Source organism: Panthera uncia (assembly GCF_023721935.1).
Source record: "Panthera uncia isolate 11264 chromosome B3 unlocalized genomic scaffold, Puncia_PCG_1.0 HiC_scaffold_1, whole genome shotgun sequence".
Classification (NCBI taxonomy): domain Eukaryota; kingdom Metazoa; phylum Chordata; class Mammalia; order Carnivora; family Felidae; genus Panthera; species Panthera uncia.
The window spans coordinates 64,364,031-64,381,330 of record NW_026057582.1 but is presented as its reverse complement, the minus strand read 5'-3'; the positions used below and the strand labels follow the sequence as shown (position 1 = coordinate 64,381,330).

General features: G+C 36.6%; 1 protein-coding gene across 4 annotated transcripts in view; it reads left to right on the top strand.

The window, feature by feature from the left end:
* NUBPL (NUBP iron-sulfur cluster assembly factor, mitochondrial) overlaps window positions 1-15,423 on the top strand; it is a 222,413-nt gene extending 206,990 nt beyond the window's left edge. For all 4 annotated transcript variants that reach the window (XM_049612925.1, XM_049612926.1, XM_049612927.1 and 1 more), the window contains 3 exons: window positions 3,140-3,260; window positions 6,467-6,549; window positions 13,828-15,423. In XM_049612925.1, coding sequence (XP_049468882.1) covers window positions 3,140-3,260; window positions 6,467-6,549; window positions 13,828-13,890 — 267 coding nt within the window. In that variant the 3' untranslated portion in view covers window positions 13,891-15,423. The remainder of the gene's footprint in view (window positions 1-3,139; window positions 3,261-6,466; window positions 6,550-13,827) is intronic.
* The last annotated feature ends 1,877 nt before the right edge of the window (window positions 15,424-17,300 follow it).

The window sequence follows — 17,300 nt, the reverse complement described above, 5'->3', positions numbered from 1 at the left end:
AGCTTATATGCATGATATCTCATTGTGGTCCTAATTTGCATTTCTCTGATGATTAGTGAAGTTGAACCCTTTTTTCTCACATTTGTTGGTCTTTGCATATCCTCTTTTATGGAGTGCTGGTTAAGCCTTGCCCATTTTTTAATTTCTGACTTTTTCTTATTGATTTGTGGAGTTCTTTATATATTCCAGATAAAAGCCCTGTGTCATGGATGTGTATTATAAATACCACCTCCTGCTTTATACTTTGCCTTTGCACTCTCTCTTGTGTCTTCCAATTTAGTTATTAATTTTAATGACCACTTTAACAAAATGACTTTTTATTTATGTTTAGTGCTTTGTGTCCTGCTAGAAAAATCTCACACTACTCACACCATTCCTCAACCATGCTGGCTTTTCAATTCCTTGAAGGAGACTTCTCCCTACTTGTATCTTGAGAGTTTTTCCTCCTTTTTATTCTTTAACTTCTGCGTCACATATTTCCTCAAGAAACTCCTCTGTGACTCCCAGGGTATGTTGTCCTCTGTGTTCTACACTCTCATAATACACTGTACTTGCTTCCAGAGAATCTCTTCCAGTTTTTAAGTGGATTTTTGCAATATTTGTTTAGTCTGTTTCTCTATCCAGGAGTGTGAGGATCAAGTCTGTTTTGCTCACCACTGAATGCTACCCCTTTCGCTTAGCCCGGTAACTGCCATATAATAGGAGCCCATTAAATATTGAGTTTGCTTATAGTTTTATGTTTGTGACATTTTGTGGTCTTTATAGAGAACATGTCTGAGGCATAGAGAACAGTAACAAGATACTTATACGTTAATCATATACATTGAAAATACTTGCTCCATCCCTTTCTGTTTTGGGGAGTCTAAGAGATTGTGGAGTAGGGATGCTTTTTCCATTCTCTCTGAATTAGAGTATACCCTCACCTAGGTGTTCACATTATTTGTTTTTCCTTTCCCATTTCTTTTCTTTTCTTTCTTTTCTTTTTTTTTTTTTTTTTTTTTACGTTTATGTATTTATTTTGAGAGAGATTGAGAGACAGCAGAGAAGGGGCATAGAGGGCGACAGAGAATCCTGACCCAGCTCTGCAGTGTCAGCATGGAGCCCACTGTGGGACTCCAAGTCACAAACTCTGAGGTCATGACGTGAGCCGAAATCAAGAGTCAGATGCTTAACCAACTGAGCCACCCAGGCACTGCCCTCCCATTTCTTGAGTGATATATTTATGTTCAAGTTGAAAGCTCTACAGTGAGGGGACTATATCACATTTAATATAAATGGCAGTAAAACTGCCCAAGCAATGGGTATATTATATAGACATAGTGAATAAAGAAATAAGGTGTGTGATATTAGCAGTGTTTTCTTCTGGCTTTTTGGAGATGGTATTGAATTACCGAAGTACAGTGTGATTTATTTTTTATAATACTTTGCATCAGCAAAATGGCATCTATTCGATGCTTAGAAAATGCTTAGCTACAAATGTATGTCCCTCACAATTTGTCTTCATTTGCATGTGTTCTGAAAAACTTTAGTCTTTTCTGTTTCTCTTTTCAGAGAGAAGAATGAATTTGATCACCTTATCTGTATGTTTCATTGTAGACTATCACTGCTATCCTTCATTTAAAATGCACATGTTCTAATAGAGATACCTCCTGTAATGATGACCTTTTTGGTGGAATTGATAGGATGATATAGACATGTTATCTCTAAGCCTCTGATAATTGTGTTTCCTTATTTTTATTTTAGAAGCGATGCACTGCTTTAATTTCCATTAATGAGAAAATGGGATTGGGGCACCTGGGTGGCTCAGTCACTTAAGCATTCAACTCTTGATTTTGGCTCAGGTCATGATCTCGTGGTCATGGGATCAAGCCCTGCATCGGGCTCCATGCTAAGTGGGGAGCCTGCTTGGGATTTATCTCTTTCTCTCCCTCCCTCTCCCCCTTCCGTCTCTCCCCCTTCTGTCTCTCCCCCTAAATAAATAAATAAATAAATAAATAAATAAATAAATACTAAATGTGGAGCCTGCTTGGGATTTCTCTGTCTCTCCCCATCTCTGTCTCTCTCTCAATAAATAAATAAACAAATATTTTTTAAAAAGAGTGGGATTAAAAGAAATATGAATAAGGATTATATTTGCAGAAACTGTCTATTTAACAAATGTTTATAAAGTATCTCTTTTATGCCAGAAGTTAGGAAATTCAGAAAGAGATGGACACTTTCTGTAAGACTTTAAATTTTTATTTCAAATAATAACATTCTGATAAGAGCCAAGAGTTTTTTGCTAGAAGTGTCCTTTTTTTCAGTTATGGAATGAGGATGACAAAATACTCATCTCATAAAGTTTTTGAGATGAGTAAATAAGATAGTTCATCTAAACCATTTACCCCCAGTGCCTGGTATATAATAAGCACTCAGTACTTGTTAGGTGTTATTTACTATGACGCTTTGTTCACAATAACCTCTTAATTATTTATTTTCCTGTGTTTCTGCTTAGTTTTTCTGTATTGCTATCAGGGCTAAATTTCTAAAAAATGGGTCTGATTTTGTAACATTACCTCGATCATCTTTCAACTTGAAAAACCCTTTGTTGGGCCATCTTTCCAACTTGAAAAACCTTTTGTGGTTTTCTGTTGTCTCAAGAAGAAAGTCTGAAACACGTGAATGGCATCTAGCATGTTAACCATCTGACCTTCACCTCCCTTTACCAAGCCAGCTTCTGCCTTTGCCCCCCCTTAGCTTGTAGCCCAAATAGGCCATTTGTGGCTACATTCCCCTGACTTGGCTTGTGTTCTTCTTTCCACATAGAATTCCTGCTGTAGGCCTCAACCCTTATTCTCATCCTTAACCTGAAGAAACAATTCCAAGCAATGTGGGCAGCTCAGAGATACCTCTTATTCTTCCCAGACAGAATTTTTTGATCCCTGTTATTTTTATCTCTTTAACATTTATCACATTATTAAAGTTAATTACATGTGTCTTGCTCTCCCACTAGCGTGTGAGTTCCCTTTAGAGCAGAAACAATAACTTATTCATCATTGTATCACTAGAACCCAGTGGGCACTCAGTAAAAACTTGTTGAAATAATGGATTGAGGTTTGGTTTAACTTTGTTTTGATTTCAGTGGTTTTTGTTATTCTAGGTTCTGGGCCTTGTCCAAAATATGAGTGTTTTCCAGTGTCCAAAATGTAAACATAAAACTCATATTTTTGGTGCTGATGGTGCCAGAAGACTAGCACGGACCCTTGATCTTGATGTTCTAGGTAAGACCATAGGATATTCTTTTGCAGAGGAAATGGCAGAAGGGGAGGTGTGGATAAGATGATGATGAAGAGTGTCTCAGAAAATGATGAATTGTCTTCAGTTTTGTGTTTTAAATTAAGTATAAGGAGTCGTATGTGTTCGTTAACCTTTCTTTGGCTTTATATATTTCGTTAGTGGGAGGCTTTTTGAAGAGGAGGTTTGTTCTGCCAATTATCACTTTTACCATAAGCAAGAACTGCCTATAATTGAGTTTGAGAAGAGTTTTGTGGTCTGAGTTTTATAATTTGAAGTCCTTATTTTAAATAATGGTCATCACTTTGTTTGCTAAGCTGAGAACATATCTCTCAGTATAAACAGATAGGCATATGAAAATACCTGGTCAGTGTGTTGTAGCAACCTTTGAAAGTGTCAGTTCTTGGTGCAAATGAAAAAATGCCTTTCTGATAAGTTCTGAATTTATCAGTCCTTTTGCTCTAGAAAGATAATATTTTCTGTTTTCTGTAATCTTTTTATAATGTGTTTGCCATGTCTGTGAAATATAGTACCTGAAATTTACATTGTACATACCATTCACATTACTGAATTGAAGGATTAATTAGTGTTATGAGAAGTGAACTCATGTGTTAAGTGAGCAAAACACAGATTTTAGATAAAACATGATTTTTGGAAAATCTACAAGCAACTTAATGGACATTTTATGAAACATGTGTTGATAATTTTCGTTATGAATGAGTTTCTGTTCTGGGCAAAGGCAGATGTTAGATGCTGAATAAGGAAGGAATAGAGTGAATTATTAGTTTTAGGAAGTTAACAATTAAGATCCCTTAGAGATCAAGGAATTTCACAACATTGTTTATTATAATTAAACTTCTAAAAGTTGATGTTAAATGTGTTATTGTTATTATGCATTTGTACTGTAGCAGCCACCACAGTACCAGGTGAATACTAATGTTATATTATGATACGTTGCTTTAATTATAGCCACTAATTATACTCTGCAACTGTTTTTTATTTGACTAACCTAGAAAGTTCAATTTCCCAAATCTGCATAATAACAACAGATTGACATACACTTATGTAATAAAGTAAATGTGTAATTATAATGGCGCTATTGAATTATGCTGACAACATTATAATTCCCTGATTTATAAATGGGTGGTATGATATACGATATTGTAAATCATTTATTTAGAATTTGAAATATATCTCTTAGAGAAGCAATCACACTAAGTTACATTTTAACCAAGAGCTCACAAATGTGTAGTTACCCTGAGAATGTGTCAGAAATACTGATTACTGATCACGAAAAATGGATAGTGTTTATAGATGGCTGTATCTAACAGTGTTATGGGAAAACTAATTTGGAATCCCAACTCAGGACACATCTCTTCCTTTTAATGCAGTCATGGGGCCCAATGAGACTTCCATGATCTGGAGCAGGGGCTTCAATAACAAAGAGGTTGTAGTCAGGAAAAAGGAACTGAAGTCAGGGAAAGACCTCTCCCAGCTATGGCCTCCTGGCTGGTTGAACTTCCCGGGGGCCCTAATATCTCCTTTACTGACTCCCGGGCTGCCTCTTAATTTATTTTCATCCATTGGGCTGCACTAAATAATTATTTGGGAAAATGGCTCTCAGAACTTTCTCTGTAACAGTTGTGTCTCTGAAATATGCCCTTGCTTCTTTCAGACCTAGCCCCTTAAAGGTGCGTTTCAAGGCCAGACTGCATTTTACCCACTCTCCATACCATTACTCCTTTTTCTCCTCCTTTGTTATGCAACTGTTAGCCCATTACCACTCTCACTATGGTGTGCCACCTATTTTCTTAAAAGGTTTTCCTCTTTCTTGATCAACTCTTCTGTGCTTATAGATAGGATTATGAGTCCCTGAAAGTCAGAAACTATATTGATAGGTGCCTATATAAAGGAGAAGGTTGTGCCTTTTTTCTTCCATTATTGCAGTAGAAATGAAAACATTCAGGTTTCCTTACTATAATGGCATAAATCAAGAGAAAAAACTTTATGGGTTTCTAAGAATTTTATATAACATATTTTCCCCTACCCCTGTGACAGTTTCTTACAGGCTTAAGTTGATCTATAGAATAGACATCAAATTTAAATGACTACTGAAATATTCATGTATTTTGTCATTTGGCTATTGAACATTTAGGAAAGATTTAAAGAGTTGATTAAAATCCCCAAATTTGCTGACAAGAGGAGCATGAATTACCCGTTCCTCTATGCACTTCATAATATAAATTATAATAGGTTTGTAATTTTGTAACATATACTTCTGCTTTATTTAAGTAGCCTGGCATAGTGCTGAATGCCTTATTTTGCATAAACATGCTCACATACACACAGGTTTCAGTAACCTTTGCATGGATTTGGAATTGTTCTAAGAATGCTCAGTACCATGATGAGTCAACTCTTCTACTTAAGACTCCATTTACAGCATTTTAAGTCTAAGCCTTTTGAAAGGCTTCATTTGTGAAGGTATGGTGGAGTCAACTGGACTATGGATCAGAGCATTTTCGCCCTAAATTCTACCACCTAATAGTAACATATCCTCAGGAGAGACACACAATCTTTCTGACAAGTCTCTGTAGTAGAGGTCTTATATACTTGCTGAGATCTCATCAAGCTCACAAGTTATATATAACGCTATATAGATTAATACATAAAGAAAAGTAGTTTGATATGATAAAGAGGCAGGTCACGGAGATAACAGATCTGGCTTACTTTCAGGCAGTTCTCTTAGCTCACTCATCTGCCAACCTCAGGAAGATAATTTATTCTTTTTTGGGGCTTTGTCTCCCCATCTTTCCCTCTTCATTTTCCTCTTGTTATTTAGTACGATGTGTCTATATCAGAAATTACAGGGAGAAATAATTTTACAAATGTCTTCTAAGCCATTTCTTGCTGGAAGACCCACAGCAAAGAATAAATCAGAGTCCTTATCCCTTGATTGGCTACCATATAGCTTTCATATACTCATATACAATGTCTGAACTACCCTCAAATGGAATATGTTGCCCCTAATTTTCATTTGAAATTCCTTTTTTAGAGATTTAGCAATATGAGGATAGTCATAATTCAAGTTGACTTGAATAAAAATTTTGTTTTTTTTCTGAAGTTCACATAGTGAAATTCCAAATGCCTGTATAAACTTTTATAGTGCTAATGGATGTCTGGTGGGCTCTTTTAGGGGACATTCCCTTACATCTTAATATAAGGGAAACTTCAGATACAGGCCAGCCGATTGTGTTTTCACAGCCTGAAAGTGATGAGGTAAGTGATGTTCTTAAATATGTATTTTAGTATCTTTTTACAGGATATATACTTTTTGATATTTAGGAAGAAAGTTGGGAAGATCAAGTTTATCTATTTGCAGTCCATATATTAAATATTAGTTAACTTATTCAAAGCATCTTTAAATAACTATATTATATGGTAAGCATACCATTGCTGGCTCTGAATTATTAGCTGAACAGGTTCACTTACAAAGCCATCACCTGGGGTGCCTGCATGGCTCAGTTGGTTAAGCATCTGACTGTGGCTCAGGTCATGATCTCATGCTTCCTGAGTTTGAGCCCTGCATCAGACTCTCTCCTGTCAGTACGGAGCCTGCTTGACATTCTCTGTCCTCTCTCTCTCTCTCTCTCTCTCTCTCTCTCTCTCTCTTTCTCTCTCTCTCAAAAATAAATAAAACATTAAAAAAAAGTTTTTTAATTAAATAAAAAAAAAGAGCCATTACCCTACTAGTTTTCTTATGAAGAACACTAACAATGAGCATTTGTAAAATTCTTATCCTGCTGCCTAGCAGTATCTAACTGCCCAAGATTATTGTATTTGTATTAAGTTGTATAAGTTCAGCTCATTGTTTTGAGAAGGGAACATAATGTAAGGAAGTACTAAGTTGGACATAGGGAAATTGTTATACTGCATTAGAGATGGGATTTTCATTGCCTTTATTTTTAATAAATATGATTGGGGAGATGAGATGGAAAACTAGTTATGTTTCATTAGTCAGCATCATTGGAGATACAGTTGATAGGTTTTCAAGATTGCTGAAGCTTTATGACTTTAAGAATAAAATGTTTTATTTTATTCTCTTTGTTAGATGGAAATACAATCAATCATATGTATCTCTTCTGTCCTAAGTAGCACTTGTTGTGTAAGCTAGAAGCTGACCTATCACCTGGTGCATCAGTTTTGATGTAGTTTTTGTATTCCTTTGCTGAAAAGCCCCAGTCAGTCTTCTAATAGCTATTCTTTTTTTGTTTTTCCCTTAGCTAATGGGTATAGCTTTATAGTACTGTTCTTTTGACTATCTATAACTACTACTCCTTTCATTCCTGGCTTTCTCCAATCTTATGCGAACTAGAAAATAAAAGAGATGAGCTTGGTTAGAACCGTGAATGAAGTAAGAACTGTAAATAATTCGACAGTCAGGAATGTTGGATATGTAAAGTACATTGATTTTGAGTTCTTTCTCTCAGCGGCCCAAGGTCCTTTCCATTTCTTAAGAGTCAGTATCTATGGTATAGGTGATTGAGTTGCTGGGGATAAGATCTCTGAGGAAATAGAGTGTAGTGTATTGCGCTTATCATTGTTTTTCTATTTTCCTGCCTTTTAGGTGGTAAATGTAAAATTTCTTTTTCAGTCTTTTCTTAAAAATCTTTCAGATAAGCAAAAACCATAACCTTTTATTACTCTCATAATTAAAGTCTGCCAACCCAACTATCATAGGTGTACTTTACGCAGAATGAAAGTTGTATGAAAATTGAGTTTAATTATACACTTTTAAATGCCTCCCAAGAACAAACTAAAGACATTCTAAGGTGATTTCTTATGACTAAGAATAATTACTTACTACATTATATCAATTACAAATTTAGATTTAAAAAAATTTTTCTTAATGTTTATTTTTGAGACAGAGAGAGCGAGAGAGAGCACAAGCAGTGGGGGGTGGGGGGGTGGGAGGGGGAGCAGAGAGAGACAGAGACACAGAATCTGAAGCAGGCTACAGGCTCCAAGCTGTCAGCACAGAGCCCGACACAGGGCTCAAACTCACGAACTGCGAGATCATGGCCTGAGCCGAAGTCAGATCATGACTGACTGAGCCACCCAGGCATCCCACAAGTTTAAACTTTTTAATATTTTCTCCACCTATCCATTATTGCTGTTTTCTTTGAGATTGCTCAAAAGCGAGGAACCTTTCAAGCAAGTTAAAGGAATGTAATGCAAAAGAAAACATAAAGCAGCCATCAAAAGATAATATGATTTAAAACTCTAAACAGCAGTGTTTATGTAGTTTTCTGGAGTTGTTTTTTTTTTAAATCTCATTTACATTGTCATAAACGTTAGACCTATTGTTTTACTGTTACTGCCTGACATTTATGAGAATGAGAACAGCCTAAGCCTTTGTGGTTTGTGCTAGATTTGATTTGGTGAGGTCTTGGCAAAAGCAGTGAGAATTTCACATACCAGGCTTTCAACCTTAAATATTGAAGATTTCTGAGCAATTTTAGGATTTAGACATGGCCATGAAAAGGAAAAAAAGAAATTAGTGCCTTATTTATTCTGTTTCCATGGAAATTATTACACTCATTATTATGAAGCATCCTCCTAATAGTAGCCTTACAGTGTACCAAACATTGTCAGACATTTTGGTTACATAATTTCTATGCTTACAACTTAATACAATATATAAATAGTCCCCATTTTGCAGATAAGGAAACTGAGATTTAAGGAATTTAAATAGTTTTCCCAAGGTTTCAGAACTAATAAGTGATAAAACATGATTAACAGACAAGTCTTTTCCCTGCAACTCAATAGTTCCATTTTATCATATACCTTTCGGGTCCTATACTAATAGCTATTATTTCTTTAATTTGTTTTAAGAGAGTACAGTACTTATGTGCATTAAATACATTATCTTATTTGCTACTTCATTCTCCCAGTAACATCTAACGTTCACAGGAAGTGAATACCTAAGTGATACTGATCAACTTAAAATATGATTTGTACTGAATTTAAGGCACTATCAGACAGCTGGCAGGAGTTAGAGTACCAACTAAAAAGTAGCAACAAGCTGCTACCTCCTCAGTCATTAGGCAAAACCTTCTGAAATGAGCACTACTGAGGAAAGGAGAATAGTTGACTCTCCAAATATAAGTAGCATGAAATAGCCAGAGAAAGCATAGAGGATGGGAGAGGAAGTGGACACTTAGGATTCAGAACTCTTACGTTCCATAGCATTGCCTCTTGTTTGTGTGATTATATTGATTAATTCAACTCTATCTACTTTTTGCCTTTCCTTGCGTCCAGGAAACAAGTAATGGACGCATAAAGGACTGATATTTTGTGCTTTCATCCTTTTTATCAAGTAAAAATCTTAATATTGACATACAGAAAGGTGTGCTGTAAGGTATTCCTGATAAAGTCTTTCAAAGTGGAAACTATTATCTTATAATTTCTAATTTACTATAACCTTATAATTTTAATAGGATTATGTATGATAAATTAGGACTTCAGATCCTTAAAAACAAAAACAAAGGAAAAAAGTTCCCTGTAAAACTTACTGCACTTTGTTTGCCATCCATTTCCTTTAACTTGTTAATGATAGAGCAAACAGCATCTAGCTATATTATCTGTGTTTGTAGATGCCTCAATAAAAGATCTCGAATAGAAGTGTTATTTTATGTATAACTAAGGTGATAAGAAAAGAGAATATTAATAGTTTGAGAAATCAGAATCATATTTTTTAATATATGATATGTGTATATTGCCTTTTTGCTAGTTATGGTTAAACAAAAGGCAGGGATTTAGTTTGCTTGTTCCTCAGTTAGGAAAAGTACCCACAAGTACATGTTCATATGAGCTCTTCAATGAGATTGTAAATTACTTGAGGACATAATAGTAATAATTGCAGCCACTAATATTTATTTCATTCTTTTGTGCCAGCACTTCACATACCTTATTCTTACTTAATATTCCCCAAACCCTTTGAGATAGCTGCTGTTATTTTTTTTTAATTTTTTTAAATGTTTATTTATTTTTGAGAGAGAGAGAAAGAGAGCTGAGTACAAGTGGGGGAGGGGCACAGAGAGAGGGGGACCGAGGATCCAAAGCAGGCTCTGAGCTGACAGCACAGAGCCCGATGCGGGGCTCAGACCCACAAATGGTGAGATCATGACCTGAGCTGAAATCGGATGCTTAACTCACTGAGTCACCCAGGCGCCCTAGTTGCTGTTGTTTTAGATATTTTGGAGATGTGGAAACTGAGCCTTAGAAGAGTTAAATAACTTGCCCAAGGCCTCATAGCTAATAAGTGATGGAGCTAAGATTTTAACTCAGGCCTGTCTAACTGCAGAGGCTCCAGGTCTTCACAAGTGAGCTATTCTGCCTTCCTTTTGTATCATTACATCCCACAGATTTCCCAAAACAGTGACTCGCACATGATAAGAACCAGAAATTATTTGTTGAAATGATACAGCACTGGCTGAAAAAATTCAAATTCAACAGTTTTGTAGAAGTTGAAACTGTTAAACTAAGCACTTTTAGAGATTTCTCAGCAAATGACAACCTAACCATTACTTTGAGTGTGATATATTGAAAGTTTAAGCTTGGAGATAGTCCATTAAAAAGCAAAGGTTAAATGTAGCAAATTTGATTATTCTGGAATTGTTCAGTGTTTTGTGTAGTCTGATAGGTTTATGTCTCTAATTTAACATAAGTAAGAGTTTAAAGATGATAGAATGATGGCTTTCTCTCAGCTTGCCTTAGTGAACTCTAAATTGTCGTCACAGAAATATTAGGCCTAAATATTCAGAAAAGCTACTAGGAGATAAAAGGTATTTACAGAGATCCATGGGTGAAAATCAGCATACTAGATTTAAGAAAAATATTTCTTTACAAAGTACATGGCATTTCCATTTTTATTTTTTTTAACTTTTTTTTTTTTAATGTTTATTAGTTTTGAGAGAGAGAGAGAGAGAGAGAGAGAGAGAGAGAGAGCAAGCAGGGGAGGGGCAGAGAGAGAGGGAGACACAGAATTGGAAGCAGCTCCAGGCTCTGAGCTGTCAGCACAGATCCCGATGCAGGGCTTAAACTCACAGACTGTGAGATCATGACCTGAGCTGAAGTCGGCCGCTTAACCAACTGAGCCACCAAGGAGCCCCCCTGGCATTTCCATTTTTAAACAAAACTTTTGTTTCTCTTAACTATAGCAGAGAGTGAAACCATTTTTAGATAAAGCATTATGACTAAAATTACTTGTACTTTGGATTTACTGTTTAATATGTAATGTAGTAGGGGAGCCTGGGTGGCTCAGTCGGTTGAGCATCCGACTTCAGCTCAGGTCATGATCTCACAGTTCATGGGTTTGAGCCCCGTGTTGGGCTCTTTGCTGACAGCCTGCTTCTGATTCTGTGTCTCCCTCTCTCTCTGCCCCTGCCCTGTTCACACTCTGTCTCTGTCTCTCAAAAAGTGAATAAACGTTAAAAAAAAGAAATATTTAATATGTAATGTAGTAGAAGGATCTAGGCTTTGGAGTTAGGTGGACCCAGGTTTGACACTTTCCAGCTTAGTGACTTTGTGACTGTTTCTTTATCCAAGTTGAGTTGATGATGCTTATTTTACATAAGTGTGATTACTTATGCAAAGTACTTGGTGTAGTAGGTACTTGATAAAAAAATTTAAGCCTTTATTCATATTTTGAGAACTATTTTTTTTTAACATTTATTTTTGATAGAGAGAGAGGTGGGGCTGAGAGAGAGGGGGACAGAGGATCCAAAACATGGTCCATGCTGATAGCAGAGAGCCTGACGCGGGGCTCAAACTCAGGAACTGTGAGATCATAACCTGAGCTGAAGTCAGACGCCTAAGTGACTGAGCCACCCAGGTGTCCCTCTTTTTTTTTTTTTTTTTTTTTTAATTTAATGTATATTATTTTTGAGAGAGAGAGAAAGAGCGAGCAGGGAAGGGGCAGAGAGAGATGGAGACAAAGAATCCAAAGCAGGCCCTGGGCTGACAGCACAGCCCAATGCAAGGCTTGAACTCATGAACTATAAGACCATGACCTTATTTGAAGTTGCATGCTTAACTGACTCAGCCACTCAGGCGCCCCAAGAACTTCTCTTTTTAAAAAAATGGACTCTTAAGTGAGATTTTAATACTTTTCTGATAAAATAAAGCATAAGTCAGCTGTTAGGGCTCAAGCATAGTTTTCAAAAATTTTCATTTCAAAAATGAAAATGTGTCACACTTAAAACACTTCTGTAAGTCAGGGTAAACAGACCTCAAACAGTTCTTTTACCATGCAGAGTCAGAGAGCAGTCAGGTTAGGTTCAAAGACCAGCTCATCTCGTATTAGCTATAATGCTTCAGGCGAGAAAGACTATTCACCTTTCTGGGTCTAGGTTTCCTTATCTATAAAGTAGGGTTAGTGACAGAATTTATCCCTTAAAGTAGCTGCCAGCTTAAATGAAACATTACTTGGTAAATACTAAGTACTCAAGTAAATTTTAGCTATTATCAACCATAGTATTGTAGTGGTGGTATATTCATAAATCTAAGTATATAAACATATAAATTAATGGTTTTAGAAGACCTTACTATTGTGTCTTACAGTTACTTTTTATAGATAAGATAGGAGAAATAAATAACATTTGCGTTGCAATTATTCAGAGCTTAAAAACATTTTTGTAAGGTTTATTTTTGAGAGAGACAGAGCACGAGCCGGGGAGGGGCAGAGAGAGACACACACACACACAGAATCTGAAACAGGCTCCAGGCTCTGAACTGTCAGCACAGAGCTGGATGTGGGGCTCAAACTCTAGGTGAGATCATGACCTGATCCACCCAGGTACCCCTAATTATTCAAAACTTTTAAAATGCACATGTCATGACCATTGTTCTGACGGGACCATGTAGGCATTGGGATAGTTTGTGACTAACACAGTGACCCACAGTGGCTTAGGAGTTGCTCTTAGTATTTGGCTGCTCTGGGGATCCCAAAGATGAAGAGTGTAACAACCTAACCCAGGAATTCTTGCCTGGTACCCAAATTTCACCAGGTGAAGGAGGCTAAGGTGCTCATTGCTGGTATTGGATGCCATTCTCAGAGAGAACAGAAAATGCTCCATAGGGTGGTAATAAACAGTCCTATTTGAAATGACTAACAGCTCTTATGCCAAAGAAGTTTGGGCAGCATCCAACTCACGATATCAATTTGTCACAAGAAGAAGATACAATTTTTCTACAACTGGACTGGGTTGCTAGTTTGATGACATGGGAATTAGAGTTTGAAAACAGTAACTGCTGGTATTAAATATTGTTTTCAGAAAGTCACCTTCTAAGTAGCTGCCCCCTAAAAATGCTAAAACCCTCTCTTCCCTGCCCCCACCTGCAGTGTACATGACACCATCTTCTCACTGCTGAACTTCCTCAGCTCACTCAGCCTTTTGACTATTAAATTCAGCAGGCAGCTATGGCCAACAGTTCATGAGTCATTTGATGTCTGCTGGGGAGAAATGTAGAACAAATGAGTCTGTTCTTTTCCAGGCCAAAGCTTACCTGAGGATTGCCGCAGAAGTGGTAAAAAGATTGCCACCACCTCTAAAGTGAATTCCCCAAGTGTTCTGGAAATTTGCCTGGTGTTTAACAATAAGAAGACCTTTGGAAATTAGCAGTGTGGAGATGCAACCTACAGGAATAATAGAATCATGGTTATTTTCTTTTATTTCTAAGGAAATAATGTCTTATTTTCAGATTTGATTTGCTAAGCAATGACTCACAAGTAAAATTTTTATATATCAATGGTAACTGCTACATTTAGGAATTTTTTTTTTTTTTGAGTGCTGATGTGTACCAACTGCACAGAACTGCATTTTTTTAAATGAACTACCCCTTGGGGAATCATGAGTTTATATTATAAGCTCAACCTTCAATTCAGGAGAGTTAAAACTGTATTCTTTTTGTGAGACTATGGAGTTAGTCATTTAAAGGACTTATTAACTGCGTACTAAGTGTGATAACTCCATCAGTCAGTTTGGTCTGAGTTTCAATCTTGTCTTGGACAGTCTTGGACACGTTCTTAATGTAAAATAACTTCTGCTTCATCTGGACCAGGCTCTACCCTAAACTTACTGAATATAATCTGCAGGGGTGGGGCCTGGACATGTATATTTTTAACAAGATCACAATGATTTTGATGATTCTGGTTATGATGGCAATAGTTATAATAATAGGCAACATCTATCAGGTGTTTCCTTGTGTCCATAGAGTTAATCTTGCATTCGTATGAGTGGGGTACTGTTGTTACCTTCATTCTATAGATGAGAAAACTGAGATATGGGAGTGTTAAGTGTTTTGCCGAAGGTTTCTGTTCTAGCAAGTGATAGAGCTGGAATTTGAACTTGGACAGTGGGATACTGGATCCTCCCTTTTTTATACCAAAGAACATTTGTTTATTTCAAAAGAGAAATACGGTATTCAGCATTTCCTCCAACTTACTTGACCATGAAGGCCTTATCCTATCCCTTTTAGGAGCATTTCATGGAGTTTGTGTTTCAAATGATACACTTTGAAAAGCATATATCTTATCTAGTTGAGGCTCAAAGATATTTGGGGGAGCTTTCCAAGGTCAGGAAGCAAAATAGTTATAAAGCTGCAAGTACTGATAGGAATCATTAGTTGACCCTCAGTTACAAAGAAGTGGTCTATGACTTTTGGCAGATACCTTGACATCTTCTGCTTTGTAGTTAAACGGGTAGAAAATTAGAGAGTCACATGTTGTTATAAACATGTTTTCACACACTTGTATTCACATAAAAAACTGTTCATGGCAATTTTATTTGTAGTCGCCAAAAACAACACAGAGCTTTTCAGTGGGCAGATGGTTAAACAAAATGTGATCTATCCAACCACGGAATACTACTCGCCAATGAAAAAGAACAAACTATGGATACCTGCAACAACCTGGATGAATTCTAGACCATTATGCTGAATGAGAGAGCCAATCCCAAAAGGTTTTATACCATATGGTTCCATTTATGGAGCATTCTTGAAATGACAAAATGATAGAAATGGAGAACAAATTAGTGGTTTCTGGAATTTAAGGGGAAAGGGTTGCAAGGGAGAAAATTATGTGTGCCTCTCAATGGGCAACATAAGGAATCATCATGAGGATGGAAATGTTCTTTGTTATGACTGTGTCAATACCAATATCTTGGGGGATATTGTACTATAGTTTTGCAAGATGTTACTGTTAGAGGAAATTGGGTAACAGGACACAATGGAATCTCTGCACGTGAATCTACAATTACCTCAAAGTAAAAATAAAATTTTAATTAAATAAACACGTGTTGCTGTGTCTGAACTGAAATGTCTTGGGCCAAATTATCCATGCTAATTAAAATCATGAATAAAAGTATTTATGAACACACAGTAATCATTCTTCATCACTGTGAAAAGGAGGTAATGACTTTAAGCTGTAGATATATATTTGTGTTTTTATTGACTTTTAAGAGAAGGCTGATACAAATAATCATTGAATACTTCTAAATACCAAAAAGCAGACCTGAACCAGGCTTAACTTTACCTAGAGAAAGAATGATCTAAATAAGCTCCAGAGGCACTTAAAGTTGTATGCCAATTTAATACATCTCATAGAGAAATGGGAAAGATCATTTTATTCATAAATACATTACTTAGAAAAGAGCTACACATATAATCACCTGCTCTCTTCTCCTTTACCCTTGCTTACAAGTCTCTGCAGATATTTCCAGGCAAGCCACTAAAAAGATGGTGGTTGGAGTATATATGCAGGTTCATAAGTGGAAGAAGAGAAAGGAGCTGTAAGAGCAAGAATGAAGCTTGTTCTAAAATTTAGCCTATGGCAGCCTCTGCTAAGCTTCAGAGCTGACTTTAAAGATAGACTGTCAAGCGAAGCTAGTCTGCCTGTTGTTAGGGGTGATATTTATTCCTGTTCTTCACATTTCCATAGAGCAGAGAGAATTTCCATTCCACTCTCCAGGAGGCGAAGGCAGGGTGCCCCACTCAGTCCATGCCAGGGAAGGAGGAGTGACACATCTTATGGGTAAATTTCTTCCTGTCTGCATTTCTTTGATTTCAACAAAATCCTGAGCTTTGTGAGGCAGGCTGCAGGGAAACCTGTCCATCTCTGCCTTGGACTTGGATCCATTTAATTTAGGTGTTGGGTATTTGGTAGCCCACTATGGTCACATATCCACTAGTACAGCTTTTTGTCATTAGTATAGCTAATATATATATTTTTTTATTTTTACCTGCATTTTGTGTCTCTCAGTTCCAAACAGGGGAAGAATCCCCCCCACCATGCTCCAAAAAACATACAAATTTTCTTGAATCCTAGAAAATTAGAACCAAAGAGCATACTAGGGATCAGAAAGTTGCATCACTGCATTTGAAACACCTCTAGTAAACGGGGCGCCTACATGGCTCAGTCATTTAAGCGTCTAACTGTGGCTCAGGTCATGATCTCACGGCTCGTGAGTTCGAGTCCCACGTCAGGCTCTGTGCTGACAGCTCAGAGCCTGGAGCCTGCTTTGGATTCTATGTCTCCCTCTCTCTGCCCCTTCCCCACTCATGCTTTGTCTCTCTGTCTCTCAAAAATATGTAAACATTTAAAAATTTAAAAAGTAATAAAATAATTTAAAAAATAGTAATCTGATTTAAAAAAAAATGAAACACCTCTAATTAAAAAAAAAAAAACAAAAAACCCAACAAGTTCACTAATGGCCAAAAACTTTCTGGAAGATATATGGGGAGGTTATAATGAAGTATACTAAATATATAGTAAAGCATGGAAGACAAAGTATATAGGCTAATTGTCTACAAAATGGACACCTATGTGACTACCAACCAAATGAAGAGGTAAATCACCACTAGCATCACAGAAACCTCAGTATTTTCTCTCATAATTACTACCCTCTCTGTCCCTTACAAAGTTAACCATCTACTGATATACCTAAGCTTATACCCTTAAATATTATAGT